The 16,909-nt window shown below is 36.4% G+C and overlaps 1 protein-coding gene across 1 annotated transcript in view; it reads left to right on the forward strand.

The window, feature by feature from the left end:
• Positions 1 to 16,276, forward strand: part of LOC149412001 (protein Wnt-4-like) — a 202,334-nt gene extending 186,058 nt beyond the window's left edge. The window contains exons 4-8 of the mRNA XM_089646517.1: positions 9,067 to 9,224; positions 13,596 to 13,703; positions 13,930 to 14,076; positions 14,164 to 14,291; positions 15,638 to 16,276. Coding sequence (XP_089502643.1) covers positions 9,067 to 9,224; positions 13,596 to 13,703; positions 13,930 to 14,076; positions 14,164 to 14,291; positions 15,638 to 15,839 — 743 coding nt within the window. The 3' untranslated portion in view covers positions 15,840 to 16,276. The remainder of the gene's footprint in view (positions 1 to 9,066; positions 9,225 to 13,595; positions 13,704 to 13,929; positions 14,077 to 14,163; positions 14,292 to 15,637) is intronic.
• The last annotated feature ends 633 nt before the right edge of the window (positions 16,277 to 16,909 follow it).

A 16,909-nucleotide genomic window follows, 5' to 3' on the forward strand; every position in this document is an offset into this window, starting at 1 on the left:
ACTAACAATGTCATTTATAAATAATAAAAACAGAATTGGTCCGAGGTGAGATCCTTGGGGAACCCCACTTGTGGCTTCGAAGATGTAAGATTCTACAGAATTTATTTTAACGCAAAGCTTTCTTTTACTGAGATAGCTGTTGATCCAGATCAATAAGGTTCCTTTAATGCCCAAAAGACTTAGTTTGTTTACAAGAATATGTCTCCTAACCTTATCAAAAGCTTTGGAAAAATCAGTGTATATCGAATCCACCTGATGCTTGAGAACAAGGGAATCAGTTATATAATTTTGATAAATGATTAAGTTACTTAAAGTGTTTCTACCTGTGATAAAGTCGTGCTGATTGGGTACGATAATATTATTGATTTGTTTTGAAATGACATCTAGGACTAACGATTCAAAGAGTTTGGGAATAGCGGACAATATACATATTGGTCTGTAGTTTGAAACATCGCTTTTATCACCCTTTTTGTGAATAGGCATTAAAAATCTTTTTTCCACTGATCCGGAAAACACCCCGATGACAAAGACTTATTAAATAACATCAATAAAGGTGAAGTCAAACTGTTAATACAATATTTTAAATATATTGGAGGAAAACCATCCGGTCCAGCAGATTTATTGGAATCTAATGCTTAATCTAATTAATATTTACATCATAGGTATTTTATAAATAATGGTAAATTGAAACTAAAAAATACATTAAAAATTAAAATTAAAATAGATCAAAGCAAAGAAGCACAGGAATCCATCAGATCTATGATTGTGGGAGCAAGTGTCTTTCTCCAATGGTCTTCAATGCTCGATCCTGAAGTCAGACGGGATTCTATGATGAGAATATTTGTGGAATGGCTTATCCTTCCCACGGTCTTGCAATCCTGGTTCTTAATAGAGCTATAAATCCTGGAACTCGCCCTTCTGTAAACGTTGAGGAGGCACTGCAGTGCCTGGAAATTCCGAACATCAATCGGTATGCGTTATTGTATTACACTCGAAGCTTTTCCATTGTTACACAAGTTCGCCCAGAGCTCGCATGTGTACAGGGTGGTGCAAAAAGCTATGAAAAGCGTCTTTTTCACTCGTGGATTAAGCCGATTTGATTTGATGATTTGACTATGGATTGTTAATTTTGTGAGTTATTTCTACGAGTAGGTATTTTTAGGAATTGCTAGAGACAAAACATGTGTTGCTTTCAGTTGGTCTCCGTCCAAATCCCACCTGTTAACGTGGCCAGCTCGAGAGCAGCCAAGTTCACGGTCCAACCCCAACTCCTCCAGAAATTAATTGAATATCGCGCAACGACAGGTGAAATAATGACATGTTTTGCCTCCTGCCGGAGGGCGATGAAGGTGGGATTCCTTTGAATTCTGATATGTAGGTCCTTGGTGGTAAATGATTATGATGATGTTGATGATGATGATGATTGGTGAAGATTCATCTTATACCGTTAGGTACAAGGAGCTGCTCCGGTTCGGTGGGCATGATAGCCTGATGTCAGGAACCATTTGAGGTACGTGGGTGGCGCGAGGTTTAGGTCGCGTCAACCTCCCCCAAATCAATGATGAGATAAGCTCTGCCAGCATGCCGAAAGTTAGGAGTCCACTCCACTAACCTCAAACATAATCATATACTGAAGTGGTTTGCATCAGCAACGTCAGGAGCTCGGGAGTCCCGTGAACACCCCTCTGGTTTACGCTTGTAAGAATAAGTTAGATTCAGCTTCAGTTTGTTCGCCTTCGCCTTTGCAGTCACGTTACTCCAAATAGCTCCTGGCTCCAGGCTATACAGCTTCTCGTTCCAGTAGAGGTAATGACACATATTTATCTTATGTGCAATACAGAACATACTTCAAGTCTTTCGTCCACACTCACAATAGTCATATCAATATTTAATTTGGATGAAGGCATCCATCCGACATAACGAATGTTTCCGGGATGGGAGATCTTACTCCACTTTCAAGTCATGGTCACTTGCTCTATCGTTTGTTACCTTCCGTTCGCTTCAAATATCGTAGAATGGTAGAAAATGGTATCCTCGACTTCCGGCGATAAAGATCAGGGATATATGAATCATCAGGTCGTGAATCTGAAATTATACAATCTCCGTCACCTCAAACGGTTTCAGTCAGAGTCAATTCCCAACCTAATTCTAGATGACTTCTCCTCCTATAGTGGGGTAAATATTTGTTGGATGTGACAGGAAGGCTGTCGGAAAATCGTCGAAACAACTTCATATTCGTCACGATCCCTTCGTTTTGCCAACGAGAAAATCTCCCCCATACGTCAGAAAAGGATAGCATAGCCATTATCCGCTTTGTTCCTTCGTCTACCAAGCTAACTCAAGTAGCAAAGCCCATTAGCAATCTTCGTTCCCTTCGATTGGAACTCCGTGAAAGCGTCCTCTCACCAGCTGAAAATACTCGAAACAGGGATATCCAGGGTAACCATCTTAGGCTGGTCCTCCAACAACTTCGACAGAAACCGATGCTTTAACGGGATAACTCAACCACATCAAAGACGCGGGAAAAAGCCGGCGCCGCCCTACTGGAATAGACGCTCTTCCGGTATCCAGGGTTCCGACTTTGCTAACACTAAAAAAGTCCCTATTAGGCAAGCCAATTACCAATTTCGATTCCTTCGCTTTTGTCGCTTTGGTAAGATAGGATAGCCCACGGAAAAGTCGCACACTTCGTCCCAAGCCAAACTTATGTGAATGAAAATCTCAATTGAAAGAATAGGGAAGCCAAACAGATGTGTTCTCTCGGCGACTACCTTTTATCCGCTGCGTTAATTCCGTGAATAAGTTTGGTAATATCAAATATATTGAATTTCCAAGGAGAATACGAGAAAATATTGTTAAATAACAGATGCTAAAGCATATAATTAACCGTTCGCCGGCTTCCTGAACCGATTGCTCATATCATATTAGACATCGCATAAATACAATGGTTTATATTTTATGAATTTTAGACGTTAAATAATAACTACTGAAGAATTATTAAATTATATTAAATTACAAAAAATACCTAATGCATAATAACCATAATAACTGATGCCTATTGTTCAATAATCTAACGTGTTAAAAATAACTGCTCGTCATCCCTTTTTTGTTTGGAAATGGTCAAGTCTCATAATTTATGACCTCTTTTGTTAAAGGATCCGGACTCCAACCATTACATATTGTCACGAATTCTTCCGTTCAAGATTTCAACATATTATTACATCTATACATACTACGTATATTTAAGTAAACTCTTTTCTCAATCCCCGGGATAAGTGATTTTATTTAATTTAAATACCCTAACTTCAAAACACAAATAACTCTGCTAAACGCAGTGCATGTTCCTAGTTTTTTGCTAGCATCATAAATTCAAGCACTTGTTTTAAAATAGTTTTAACTCCAACATCTGGTAAAGTCACTATTTCGTGAAATCAACTCAAAAATTCTTTCTTATGATAATAAATCAATAAGGTAGGTGTTGCCTGCCTACTTCGAAATTTCCTCAATCCCTCCGATTGGTTGCATTTCATCCTTTGGCGTAGATAAAAAAAAACGACACGCCCCGGTCCCCTCCATTTCCTAGTATTTTAACTAGATGTCACCTCTGATCACGTTTTGATTAATGAAACCAGAATTCATTAATTCCTACAATAAACGGAAAAAAAATTATCCCAGGGCAAGTTCATCACACTGTCAATATCTTCATCATCCGTTAGCTTATTGTCGATGACATGTCCTAGATATTTTGTGGTTTCTACTGTTTTCAGAAGCTCACCATTCAAAAAGGCGGGGGAATGTTTTTTGGGCCATGACCAACAGTGCTGTTATTAAAATACGCCCTACGGAATGATCGATTTTCTAGGCCTGCTAGGGAAAAGTCAACCGTAGGTCCATCCATTATGCCGGGCCGCGCGCCGAATATTGTTTTACACGACTTCATCACTTATGTCGTTATGGTATCCACTTTATTTTAGAGGTTTGATTCCAATACACCAGGGCCGTGCGTCGCATAATTTTGTGCACGGCTGTTTCACTTACGTCGTTAAGATTCGTCTAAATATTCTATATAACCGGGACGGATGAGATAACTAACTTTGAAGTTCTTCGAATGAACAAACCGAAAAAGTGCTTGGTATAAAAAAAGAACTCCACTGATCACATTCTATATATATATATTGTTGTATTGTATTTATAATAACTATTTCTATTGTTCTCTTTTATGTATTTTATATTTATATTTTTTTTTATCTATGTATATTCTGTATTAATATGTAAAACAAATGTTATTTTTTTGTAAAAGCCGCTATAATCGGCGTTAATAAATAATAAATAAATAAAAATAAATTCTGAGGAGCGACAAATGCAAGATTACCTCACTGATATACCTAAATAAGTTTGATGGAAGACACGGTAAATATTTACCTAATTATGGCCACCCTCCATTACGAGAGGGCGTTAGAGGAAGAAGAATTAGTCAAAACTTAATATTTTTAAAATACATCTTTTTAATTTTAACAATAACTTAATGAGTAAAATCTCAAAATTTAGCGATTCTTAAACGAAAGCAAAGCAAGCAATTGTTGCTCGGCAAGGCGAGGTTCCTAAATTCAAGTCCTAGAGGCGGCCGTTTCTTTTTTGATTTTTCTGTTTCAAGAATCGCCAATATTGTCTTCAATAATTAAACGATGACCGGATAAATCATCACAATGATAATTCATCACATTTTTAAAAAGTTATATAAATTCATGGAAAGTGATGAAACAAAAACTTTATTAACTGGGTTAAGTAGGTTGGGTTAGGTTATTTTTTTTTTCATCGTTTCTAATGACTTTATATCACTTTTTTAAAGTGTTTTGAATTTTCACTGTGTTGAGTTATCATGGAACCTAATTAAACCTTTATTTGAATTTAGCTTTCGTTTTCCTTAAATCTTGAAAGCGGAAATTAACCCACTTCCGAGATCCATTGAATTTGTTGAAACTCAGCAAATAGACTCGTTGTCGATGAAAATGCATTGAAAATGCATCTATCAATGTGGTAGCAATCATGCACACTGAAATTAACTAAACTAACACACACACTCCTTGCCTCATTCACATTCATACATCGTCCCATACATACTCTTCTATTATTCTGACTCTTGACATGGCCCGACTCAAGTATCTGATTCACTTGGCCGTGGCATGTCTTCCGCGGGCGTCCCCGACTTGCTACATTCGCATTTGCAACATATATCTGCAATTCATCTACGCAATAAATGTCGTTTTAGAGTAGTCGACTCGAGTTCCTAGGTAGGAAGGTTTAATCCTCAGTCAAATCTAAACAAAAATATTTTTAAAGACATGTACTATGAAATTAGAAGTATCGTAGAAAAAACATGATTTTTACTTCGTTTCGATTATAATGCTTTGAAATTTTGAATTCTGAGTTTCAGGAGATGAGTATTTTCGTTCAAACAACTCATTTTGACAACTCTGGAATAGTTACCATATTCTTTTACTATACCATCGATGAAACAAGCGGGCCTTACTCTAGACGGGGCGGGGTAGCAAAAATAAACAAAAGTTAAATCTTAACTCACTGACGGTCATTATAAACAATTTGCTCCGAACTCTGAGTGTATCAGCGCGCGTCACTTAACAGTTAAAGTTAACAGCTTCTGAGAAAAGTGGAATCGTCAGCAAACGGTTGGTTAAGTAGCAACATACTTTGAACTCGATTTTTAACCTCGGCCCCCTGGTAAAAAACTTAACCGTTGACGTGAGGAAGCTCTTAGCATTCAATTAAAACTTTAAAGTATTTCGATGACAGAACAAACTTTGCTACGAAACTACCACATTTTTAGTAGGTGAGGTTTATGAATAGACATCGGATTATGTGCACTAAAAATGGTAAAATATGCTATAACAGTGTCTAAACGTGCTAGAATAATGCCAGAATTAGCTATATCAAATCCAAATGTGCTAGAAAAATGCCAAAATGTGCTTGAGCAATGTCACATTTTGCTGAAAAACGCCAAAATTTGCTAGAAATATGCCAAATGTGCTTGAACAATGTTACATTTTGCTGGAAAATGCCAAAATTTTCTAGAACAATGCCAAAATGTACTAGCACAATGCCAAAATTTGCTAGAACAGTGATAAAATATACTAAAACAATGCCACAATTTGCTTGAAAATACCAAAATTTCCTAGAACGGTATAGCAAGGTGAAGGTCGCGGGCTCAAATCCCGGCGTGCGCAAGTAAATTTTATTTGATTAATTTGTGTTATTTCACAGTTTATTCAATAAAAATAATATATTCTATACTTGCGCCACATTCCAGAGTGGAAGATGCTCTCATTATCGACCTGGTGTAAGACCACCATTCAGAATTGAAACTTTGCTTGAAATGGCTTTAGCCGTGTTTAGGGACCAGATCTGAATAGACAGGTATCCCCCATCTCCCTCTTCCCCATCTCCTGCTCTTCAATAAACAATCAATCCCAACAATCTTCAGCCTCACAAAATACCCCAATTGGGGATGCCCTAGTTTCACTCTCTCCAGACTGTTGGGAGCAGTTGGGACTCTTGTGCGGTATTCACAGAAATTAAAACAAATAACACACACACACACACAAAAACAAATTGCCTGGCGTAGCGTCGCTAAAATTTGGGTGAGGTACTATATTACAACACATTAGTAAAAGTGTCTAACTAAACAGTGTAACAAAATATTAAACTTTGGAAACAATACCGAACTTTTGTTGTCCCGATTTGGGATATGTAGTTAAGTTTTTTATGCAACCAGCAATTTACGCGCCATTGTAAAAAACATTTTATTTTCGAGGAACGAATGGTGATATTACGAGTTGCATGTATACTGTCAGATTCGTTTATTGACAAATTACCGGATTGGCTCGTCCTTTGGATGTCTACTAAACTATTTTTGAACGTTGGTCTCCCTCAATGCTCTAATGTTTCCAATTCTGCAATTTTTTGATACCTCTTACCCACCCGAAGTCGACAGTTTTTTGTAGATCGTCATCTCAGCTCATCGAAGAATCAATAAACGAATATTACTGGTAGAATTTCTTAGAAGGTACATATCCCAGATAATTAAAACTCATGGGAATTCATCTCCGAAATTTTTTAAACATGTGAAATTGTGGTCGAAGCAATCTTCGGGAAGAGGTAACCACAAATTACGTTGATTGTTTGGGCGTATATTTCTCTGAAGGCAATTATAACCATCTACCTACAAGACAAGAGAATCACTTTCAGCTTTATTTTCTTCCATTCATTAAAATTTGTTTTTTTCGAACTAGGAACTTGCCCATATTAAGGCGGTGAAAAAAAGGACGAAGATTTTATATTTTTATAATTAGTCAGTTTCCTTCACGGTTGTCCGAATCAAAATTATTGCTAGGACTGGAATCTCAATGCCTTGGACCTTTCGCACCCACAATGTTTGTCAAATTATTTTTTAATCAGTAAATGGAGCCTCCGACACTTTTAGTAACTTTTCTACTTCAATGAAAGCCTCAACCCCAAAAAAATGTTTTTTTCACTCTCTTTTTTTCTCTTAGTTTTCCCATTTTCGTCGCATTAAATCCATTAAAAACGCCAAAAATATTTACTGAAAAACCCTTTTTGAAAAGATTTGAATGAAATACCAAAAAATATGGCCTCAGGCTTCTGGTATATCCTGTCGAAAGATCCGAGTATTTCCGCTTTGCAATAAAATCCAAATAAATTGATTATTTCTAAACGTATCCGAAAACTAGAATCTGTTTTTTAAAGTTAATGATATATGCTTTGAAATGTTCTCATCGGAAATCAACATATAATTGTAGAAATATTAAAAAATTTAATGCATATACGAGTATATTTTTTTTAAATAACTATATTTGTTTTTTAACTAAAATTACTGATAAAACACCCATACTTTATTAGACATATAAATTGGAAAAATTAATGTAACCTCACTTTTAGTCGTTTCATATGAAAATAATAAATATTAATTTAATTTTTTTTTTAAACCTTACATTTTTTTATTCTGTGGTTAATTTCTTCATTTGAATATAAAGCATGGTATTTTCTCTTTCGAACACCGTTTAGATCATATTTCTCACCCCGACAGTAAGGGAGACGCAACGATTTCAGTGAGACCATATGAGTTGTTCCCAAAAGCGAACAAATTAGCGGGAGGGGTTAATATTTTACTCCTCGTTTAGCGGCCTGTTCAGATAGCTCTGTAACTACATATTAGGATTTAAAGGTTTATTTTTAAAATTAAACCCACTATTTATTCGAAAATTGATAACCTTTTTATTTCGTTGTAAATTACAAATGTTTCGAATATTTATGGAATAAAATATCAGACAAATACGCAAAACAATCCTTGCTAACTATTGATGAAATTTATGATCGTCGCATAATAACTGTGATTCGACTGTGGTGAAAGCATGTTGGGTCTCCGTCCGAAGCTCACCATTAAATTGTTTATGCCTTATTGGCATGCACATGGAACTTAAAAAAAAACGCATGGTGTCAAGTCATCCTGCTGTCCAATTTATTGAAATTAAACGACAATTCAATTCAATTTTCCGAAAGAAGAATATACCGAAATTTTTCAGTGAAACTTTCTTTATTTATTTATTTTTATTTATTCATTTTCGGGAAATCGACAGTTTATATTTAATCAGTTTGTACATAAGTATTATATGGTAAAATAAAACCAATTATGGATTTCCTCATTGTGACATTAACTGAGACAGCAATAATAACGCGTTTGAAGACGTTGTTCTTCATGTAACGTTCCAAACATAAATAAACCAATCACGTTCCAAATGTACCAAAAGCAGGGTAGATGACATTTTTAGAACTGTCAACTTTATAATTAAAAAATCGCGCTAAATTTAAATCCGGCGCTCTTGTTGGGACACCCTAAAAATAACACAATAATGCACAACATTGTACGTTGCAATTTTTTCAAATGATACTACCGTTTAAAAATCAGTATGTATCGGGCGGGAGGGTGTGTTAGTTGAATTAACATAACCATATTATTATTTTTATTTGCAGACAGTCGCGAGGCGGCCTTCGTGTACGCCATCTCGTCAGCATCCGTGGCTTGGTCCATCACCAGGTCCTGCTCTCGCGGGGAGCTCAACGAGTGCTCCTGTGATAACCGCGTCAGGAAGAAAGCTCCCAGGAACTGGCAGTGGGGAGGGTGCTCTGAGGTAACTGTGGCCTCAACATACAATTATTCACATCTTTAAGGTTAAACGCAACGCTCGTTGTATTCTACGTGTTCACAGATGGCGTTAATTAATTAATTTTGTTTAAATGCGCTTTTGCAAGGTATTGCTTTACAGTATTAAGACAAATTATATGTTTGCGCCCTCATATACGCAATATGAATATGAATAAATAGTTTTGTCCATATAAAAACTCAATTCTATCGAGAAAGGCATACAAATACAATATTGGATTGAATCATCGGTAAAATATTGTATTTGGGTGCCTTTCTCGAAAGAATTGAGTCTTTAAACGAACAAAACTATTGATTCATATTCATATTGCGTATATACGGGCGCAAACAAATGATTTGTCTTAATATTGTAAAGCAATACCTTGCAAAAGCGTATTTAAACCAAATTAATTAATTAACGCCATCTGTGAACACGTAGAATACAACGAGCGTTGCGTTTAACCTTAAACATCACGTCAACATTTCGTCCCCTAGAGACAACAATGAAATATTGTCCAAAATTGACTTTATGCAACAAGTTTTTCAATTTTTTTTTCTTAAACACCTAAGTCGCAGAGAAAGGTAAAATTTAAATTGGTACAACTGTCCCCCGTCTCTCCTACTTCACGTCCGGTACAGACACCGTCTGTAGTGTAGTGTAGTCTGAGTTGTCGGGGAAATCAAAGACGAGGATGTTGTGGCGTGGAGGTACGTGAGAGACGTGAGAAGATCTACATAGTTTGTTGAAGTTTCCTAAAAAAATTGGTCCACCATGTCATTTAGATTCCTCAGTTTCCCGTTTGCACATACCTACTAGTTTCCGGACACCGTGTACAATAGAAATATAATTTCAAGAAACATACCTCCTGTACGTACTATATTTAATGTAATTTTGGGGGCTTGCATGGGTACTGCCAACCCGGGAACCATTTATTGGATAACCAACACCCTTTAGATAGGTCACCCCTAGTGGTTTGCTGTGTTTGGTGACTTAGCAGGGGTGCCCGGGTTAGAGGGTTGAGTTTTGCCTAGGTCTTGGCAGCGGATGCGCTTGCGGGCCAGATCGGCAGATACCGGTTGTAGGAGGCCTTTTGACCGCAGTTGGATTGACCCCAGAATCCTACCCAATCTCCATATATTTTTTTCTTTTCACAGAACTTTCTCTCCCTCCTTTCCATTAAAAGACCCTCCACACAGCATCCCCAAAGATGACATAAGCTCTGAAGGAATTATTTTCTTCGGGTACTCCTGTGGAACTAATGAAAAAAAAACGTAACATGTGATATAACCGATATAAATAAGTAGGAACTAGTAAAGTAAGTATGAGTAGATGCATGATTGTGAATGACGCAAGGAGTGTGTGCCAATAGCGGCGTGATGTTTGGTAGTTACTTATTTAGTTTATTTGATTAGTCTTTACCGTTCTGTTAAAAGAGTTCATCGTAACAGTTCATAAAAATATCCTAAATTAAAATCGATTTGACTGTCGATATTGTGACCCCATATTGCAAATATATTTTTTATAATTTTTCGCATTGCATTTTGACCCGAAGACAACAATTTTCAATCAATTAACTAAAGTTGACGACAGGCGCAACTTATCCTTTGGGAATCCAATCTTTATTGACCATATTGAAATCTTTATTCATTTTTGATTGGGTCTGGCGTGGCGGGTTGGGTAGGCGATACTTTATGGATTTATGGCCTCATGAGGTATGCATTTAACTCTTTCAGTGCCGCACTTTTATTTCCACATACAGACCATACTTATAACACCTTAAATAATTATTGGAATATTTTTATATGTATGTAATGTAAAGATAACTTGAATAACTTGTCCAAGCAAAACAGCCAAAACTGGAACTGTACGGTATTTGTCTAATTAACAAACTAACTAACCATCACGCCGTTTTCCCGCAGGGGGAAGGCAGAGAGAACGGACCGCCAAAAAACTCGGTCATGGCACACACTTCTTGCCTCATTCACAATCATACATCGTCTCATATATACTCTCCTATTATTCTGACTCTTGATTTATTAAATGATTATGATTATTTTGGCCGACTCGATTATCTGATTCACTTGATCGTGCCATGTCTTCCTCGGGCGTCTCCGACTTCTGCTACCATTCGCATTCGCATCATATATTCTCATTACACTCCTTTCTTCGCTCATTCGTTCTACATACACGAATAGTTTGTAACCTAGCAGAATAGACGCCGTGAGGAATATCCATCACAAACGTTACGCAAAATACGGGTGATTTTTTTACAAAATCAAGAGATATAAATTTTTTCTTCATGTTCCTGAGAAAGAACTATGATATTGAAAGGGTTAATGAAATTTGAGAAATCTGCTACTCAATTTAATAACTAAAATATGGACACTGGAAAAAATCCCAGAGGAATGGCAAATAGGCATAATATGCCCAATTCACAAGAAAAGTGACAAATTAAAATGCGAAAATCATAGAGGAATATCACTTCTATGCACAGCATATAAAATCTACACCATGATACTGAAACAAAGAATTGATAAATATGCAGAAAACCTACTGGGAGAGTATCAGGCAGGTTTCCGCACCGGTAGATCCACAACAGACCAACTGTTCACCGTCAGACAGATCTTGGCAAAGTGCTGGGAATTTGACATAGACATACACCAACTATTCATTGATTTCAAGCAAGCATATGATAGCATAGATCGGGAGTGTCTATATGACATAGGTACTACTATAATTCCAGATTCCACCTAAATTGGTTAGGCTCATAAAAGCCACAATGTCAGACTCGAGATGTCAGGTCAAAATAGACGGAGAATTGTCGGAAGAATTTACAGTATCACAGGGACTTAAACAGGGGGACAGTCTGGCTCCCACTCTCTTCAACATTGTGCTCGAACATGTAATACGAAAAACACTAATAGACACTGGCTCCAATATTTGTTTCAAGAGCAGTCAAGTTGTCGGATATGCGGATGACATCAACATTGTCGGAAGATCAATTTCAGCCATCAAGAAGGTCTTCGACCCTTTAGAAACAGCGGCGCGGGAAGTAGGACTGCGAGTTAATGTTGACAAAACAAAAATGATGATACAGAGCAGGAACCCCTCACACAGAAGAAGAAGTAGCGCACTATTTAAAGACAACTACTCATACGAAGTGGTCGATCAATTCACCTACCTGGGCTCCAGCCTGACAGAGAACAATGAGGATCCAGCAGAAATCAGAAGGAGAATCACAGTAGCCAACAAAACATACTTCTCTTTGCTGCCAGTGTTTAAGTCACGTAGTGTCCACAGAAAAACCAAAATAACCATATATAAGACCATTGTAAGAACTGTATTGGCATATGGATGTGAGGCGCTGACACTGACGGTAAAGATGGCTGAAATGCTGGATACTTTTGAAAGAAAGGTGCTGAGAAGAATATGTGGACCCGTGAAAGAGGGCGAACAGTGGAGTATCCGGCACAATATAGAATTGTACGATACATGGCCCCTAGCATCTCTGCACACATGAGACTCCTCAGGCTGAGATGGGCTGGGCATGTACAGAGAATGCCGGATACACGCGTCCCAAAAAGAATTCTGACTGGTCACCCAGGTGGAAAGACAAAAGTGGGAAGACCCAGACTGAGGTGGGAAGATGAGGTAAGAGGGGATGCAGCACAGCTTCTCCAGGTGACAAACTGGAAGTCAGCCGCTGAGGACAGGAGGAGTTGGAGGCGACTGTTGCAGGAGGCCAAAGCTCGATATGAGCTGTAGCGCCATCGAAGAAGAAGAAGAATGAAATTTCAGTGCAGTGCCGTGATTTAAATATTTAAATACCGTCCTAGATAAATAAATTGATAAGAAACCGTCATTTTTTTCGATTTAATAGATATTACGATGTATATCAGAAAATAATGGGATACCAACGGACATATCAGCGGCAGAACCATGGGCAGTTTTTGTAAAACCGGATTTCCAATGATAAAACTCAAATTCTTTCGCAGATCTCAATTTCTCATCGGATTCAATATCGTCTTTAAGGCTGTGTAAAAATAACTAGGTACAACACAAAAATGTTTCTCGTGTAATTCAAACTTGTAACATTAATAAAAAAAACTCCACTAAATATACACGCTGTCCGGAAACTAATAACAAATCAAGTTAAAGTTTATTTGTAAAGCAATTTCTACAAATAAACACAGATTTCCGGTAATTTTCATTTCCAAAAAGGGGTTTCCGGAAATCCGCTGGGTAACAGTAGGTACCTACCCATTACCGGCGTTACCGTTGACCACCAAAGATCTGTGAATATTTTTATCCTGTATGTTATTTGTATTTCAATATGAGTCAAATGGTTCGAATTTTCAGGATATCCATTACGGTGAACACTTCAGTCGTGAATTCGTGGACTCCAAAGAAGACAAGGAATCGCCCAACGGAATAATGAACCTTCATAATAACGAAGCTGGTCGAAGGGTAAGAAAAGCAACTTATTCTTATTTCGCAAAATAATATCCACCTGTGGTCAAATACCTGTACTAAAATACTAGCAAGGAATCTCACCAAAATAATTCCTTTCAAAAAGATTGATTATACTTGTACATATAGATGTCGCTAATGTAGCATTGTTTTAAAATGAAAGTCCACAATAATTGTGGAAAATTAAAATAAAATACAAATTATTTGTATATTTATTTTTCAGGCAATCAGATCTCGAATGCAGCGTGTTTGCAAATGCCATGGAATGTCTGGATCGTGCTCTGTTCGAGTGTGTTGGAGGAAGTTGCCTAACTTCAGACTTGTTGGAGAAGGACTGACGCAGAGATATGAAGGATCTTCACATGTTAAGGTTGGCAATAATTAACATGATTGATAATGATAATTAAAATACACGCCAACATTATTATAAAAAAATTAATAACCTCGTTTTTTTCAGTCTGTGGACCGTAAGAGAGGACGGAAGATAAAAAAGCTAAAACCCATACATCCGGATATGAAAAAACCCAACAAAACAGACCTAGTCTTTCTCGACGACTCTCCTGACTATTGCGAGCGGAATGAATCGTAAGATTTTTAAACATTTTAGCAAACCGCAACCTTCTCTTTAAAAAATCAAACAAAATATTTGAATAAAATCGGGGTTTATCTGTAATTTGAAATGGAAAATATTCCAATACTTTGCTAACTACCAATTTTATGACAAGATCAAATGTTACGATACAACTAGGCCTAAGTCACAATAATATCTACTCACATATGTATTATAATTCGTTTGGTAGCTTATACATTTGATATTTGGTGTGGAAAATATTGAAGTTGGTACTTTTAGCACTACTCCATATAATTAGAGACTTTTCTCTGATCCTGTTAAAAACAGAATTCAATATTGCAATGTCTTCTAGAAAATTTAACCTTTTATTTTTCACAAAATTTGTCTTCGGTTCTAACCAGCGCCAACACTAAACCAAACGCAGTCTGGCGCTTTTTAAAACCTTAGGGGCGCAGTGCTAGGTATTACCAGTGCCTTGGCAGGCAGGCGCCTGGAGCGGAATGGTAGGCAGGCCCTGGTTGTAACCACTACTGGGAATGGAATTAGATATAAACATAAACTGGAAAGAACATGTCTCAAAAATTGTAGCAAAAATCAGTAGTTTTTCTTATGTTCTGGGTACCTTAAGAAAAATATTAAACACCGAATCAGTAATAGCCGCATACTATGGTTATGTATACTCAATAATAAAATACGGTATTATTTTTTGGGGAAACTCGGTAAACGCTAAAGATGTTTTCATCATACAAAAGAGATGCATAAGAAAAATTACAAACTCTGATCGTTTAGATTCATGTAGACCTATGTTTAAAAATCTGAAAATTCTGACAGTCACAGACATATATATATTGGAGTTATGCATGTTAGTGCGATCATCTACAGACAAGTTCCCACTAAAAAACTCAACACATAAATACGCTACAAGGCTCACAGAAAACTTACTAATACCAAAAGCAAACAAAACAATATTCCAAAAAGGACCATACTACATGGCCATTAAAGTATATAACAACCTTCCACATAACATTAAACAAATACAAGATACACACAAATTCAAATCGTTACTAAACACTTTCCTTGTTAATAAATGTCACTACACGTTGAGTGAATACCTCACGTAAATGAAACACCTATTTTTATTGGTATATATATTTGTATTTTTTCATTGGTATATTGTTATTTTATCTGTATAAACATTGTAATCAAATAAATGTGGTTAGCTGGAAGAAATGGGGTCTACCCATAAGCTATACCTTTTGTAATTTTAATTTTACAATAAATAATTTTTGATTTGATTTGATTTGATATGATTATTTGTGGCAAAAATGAACATGACATGTAATATTTCTGTGGTTTCCAGAATGGGTATCCTCGGCACACACGGCCGATCTTGCAACAGGACAAGCTCAGGTCCCGACGGCTGTCGACTCCTCTGCTGCGGCCGGGGATATCAAACAAGGGTCCGAGATGTCGACGACAAATGTCGTTGCCGATTCGTGTGGTGTTGTAATGTCGTTTGCGAACGCTGCCAATACAAAAAGGAGGAACACGTCTGCAACTAAACTAATCATGTTCAACTGAGTTCCAGTTTTACTAAGATGATTAACAGATTGATGAATTTAAAGCAGGAAGTACTGTACTTCATGCCATCGAGACTTTGTCAAAATACAAACTAATGAAATTGTTTTTTTTAAAGAGTCAGAAAGTAGACAAAATGGTGTACATTCGTTAGGTAAATTTGTTTGTTTTTAAAAATACAAATCAAGTCGATTTATTTTACACAAGTAATCTTAGTACAGAACTCAAAATAAATGAACCTGATTTGCATCATGCTGTTGCAAGGAAAAATCTTAATCTTGATCATAAAGATCTGAAAGAAGACAAAATCCAGATCAGCTATTCATGTTTTCAAATGGTCTCTTCTTGTTTCTTATATTCTCGCAAAGCTGTTATTCTATTAAATCATTTTATAAAATATTTTTTTTTAGACGACATTCATACGTGCTTCAAACGTGAATTTATATAGAAATTATTTAATAGTGTATATTTTTCTTGAATGTGTTTGACGAAGTTAACATCGACTGCCTGCAACGTACAATGCAAAAGTATTTATTCAGTTCATTGTGTAGAGGAGAAACCGTGTTATTATTTAAGTAGTGGAGAAGAATTTATTATTTTAGGTTGATGAAGTCAAACACTAACTGATTACTTACTAAAGAAGTCCTCTGTAAAAAGTATGATAGTTTTACTTATAATATTTATTGCAAATAAAACGCTTTTATTTATTTTTCTGCTGTTAGTTGTGACTTTGAATAATTGTAAAATAAGGTTAGGATTTTTTAATACTTTGTAGACTTTTATATCATTACTTATGGCACTATGTAAATAGATTTGATAAATCAGCTATAGATTTTCTTAAAAATTGAATGTAAGGAATATTTTTTTTTTTATTTATTTACTGTCTTTTGCTTTTACACCTGGTGAATGTGGAGTAAAACAATGTCCACATGTAAATTTATGCTCAACGGTTTGACTCGATTGAACATGTTGACTTGAAAGCATGCTCGTCACGCCATAGATGTTTCACAGACACTCAGTCTAATTGTAAATATTTGTTGCATATAAAACAAGA

The sequence above is a fragment of the Hesperophylax consimilis genome, chromosome 24 (genome assembly GCF_061612785.1).
Source record: "Hesperophylax consimilis isolate HC1 chromosome 24, BYU_Hcon_1.0, whole genome shotgun sequence".
Lineage (NCBI taxonomy): Eukaryota > Metazoa > Arthropoda > Insecta > Trichoptera > Limnephilidae > Hesperophylax > Hesperophylax consimilis.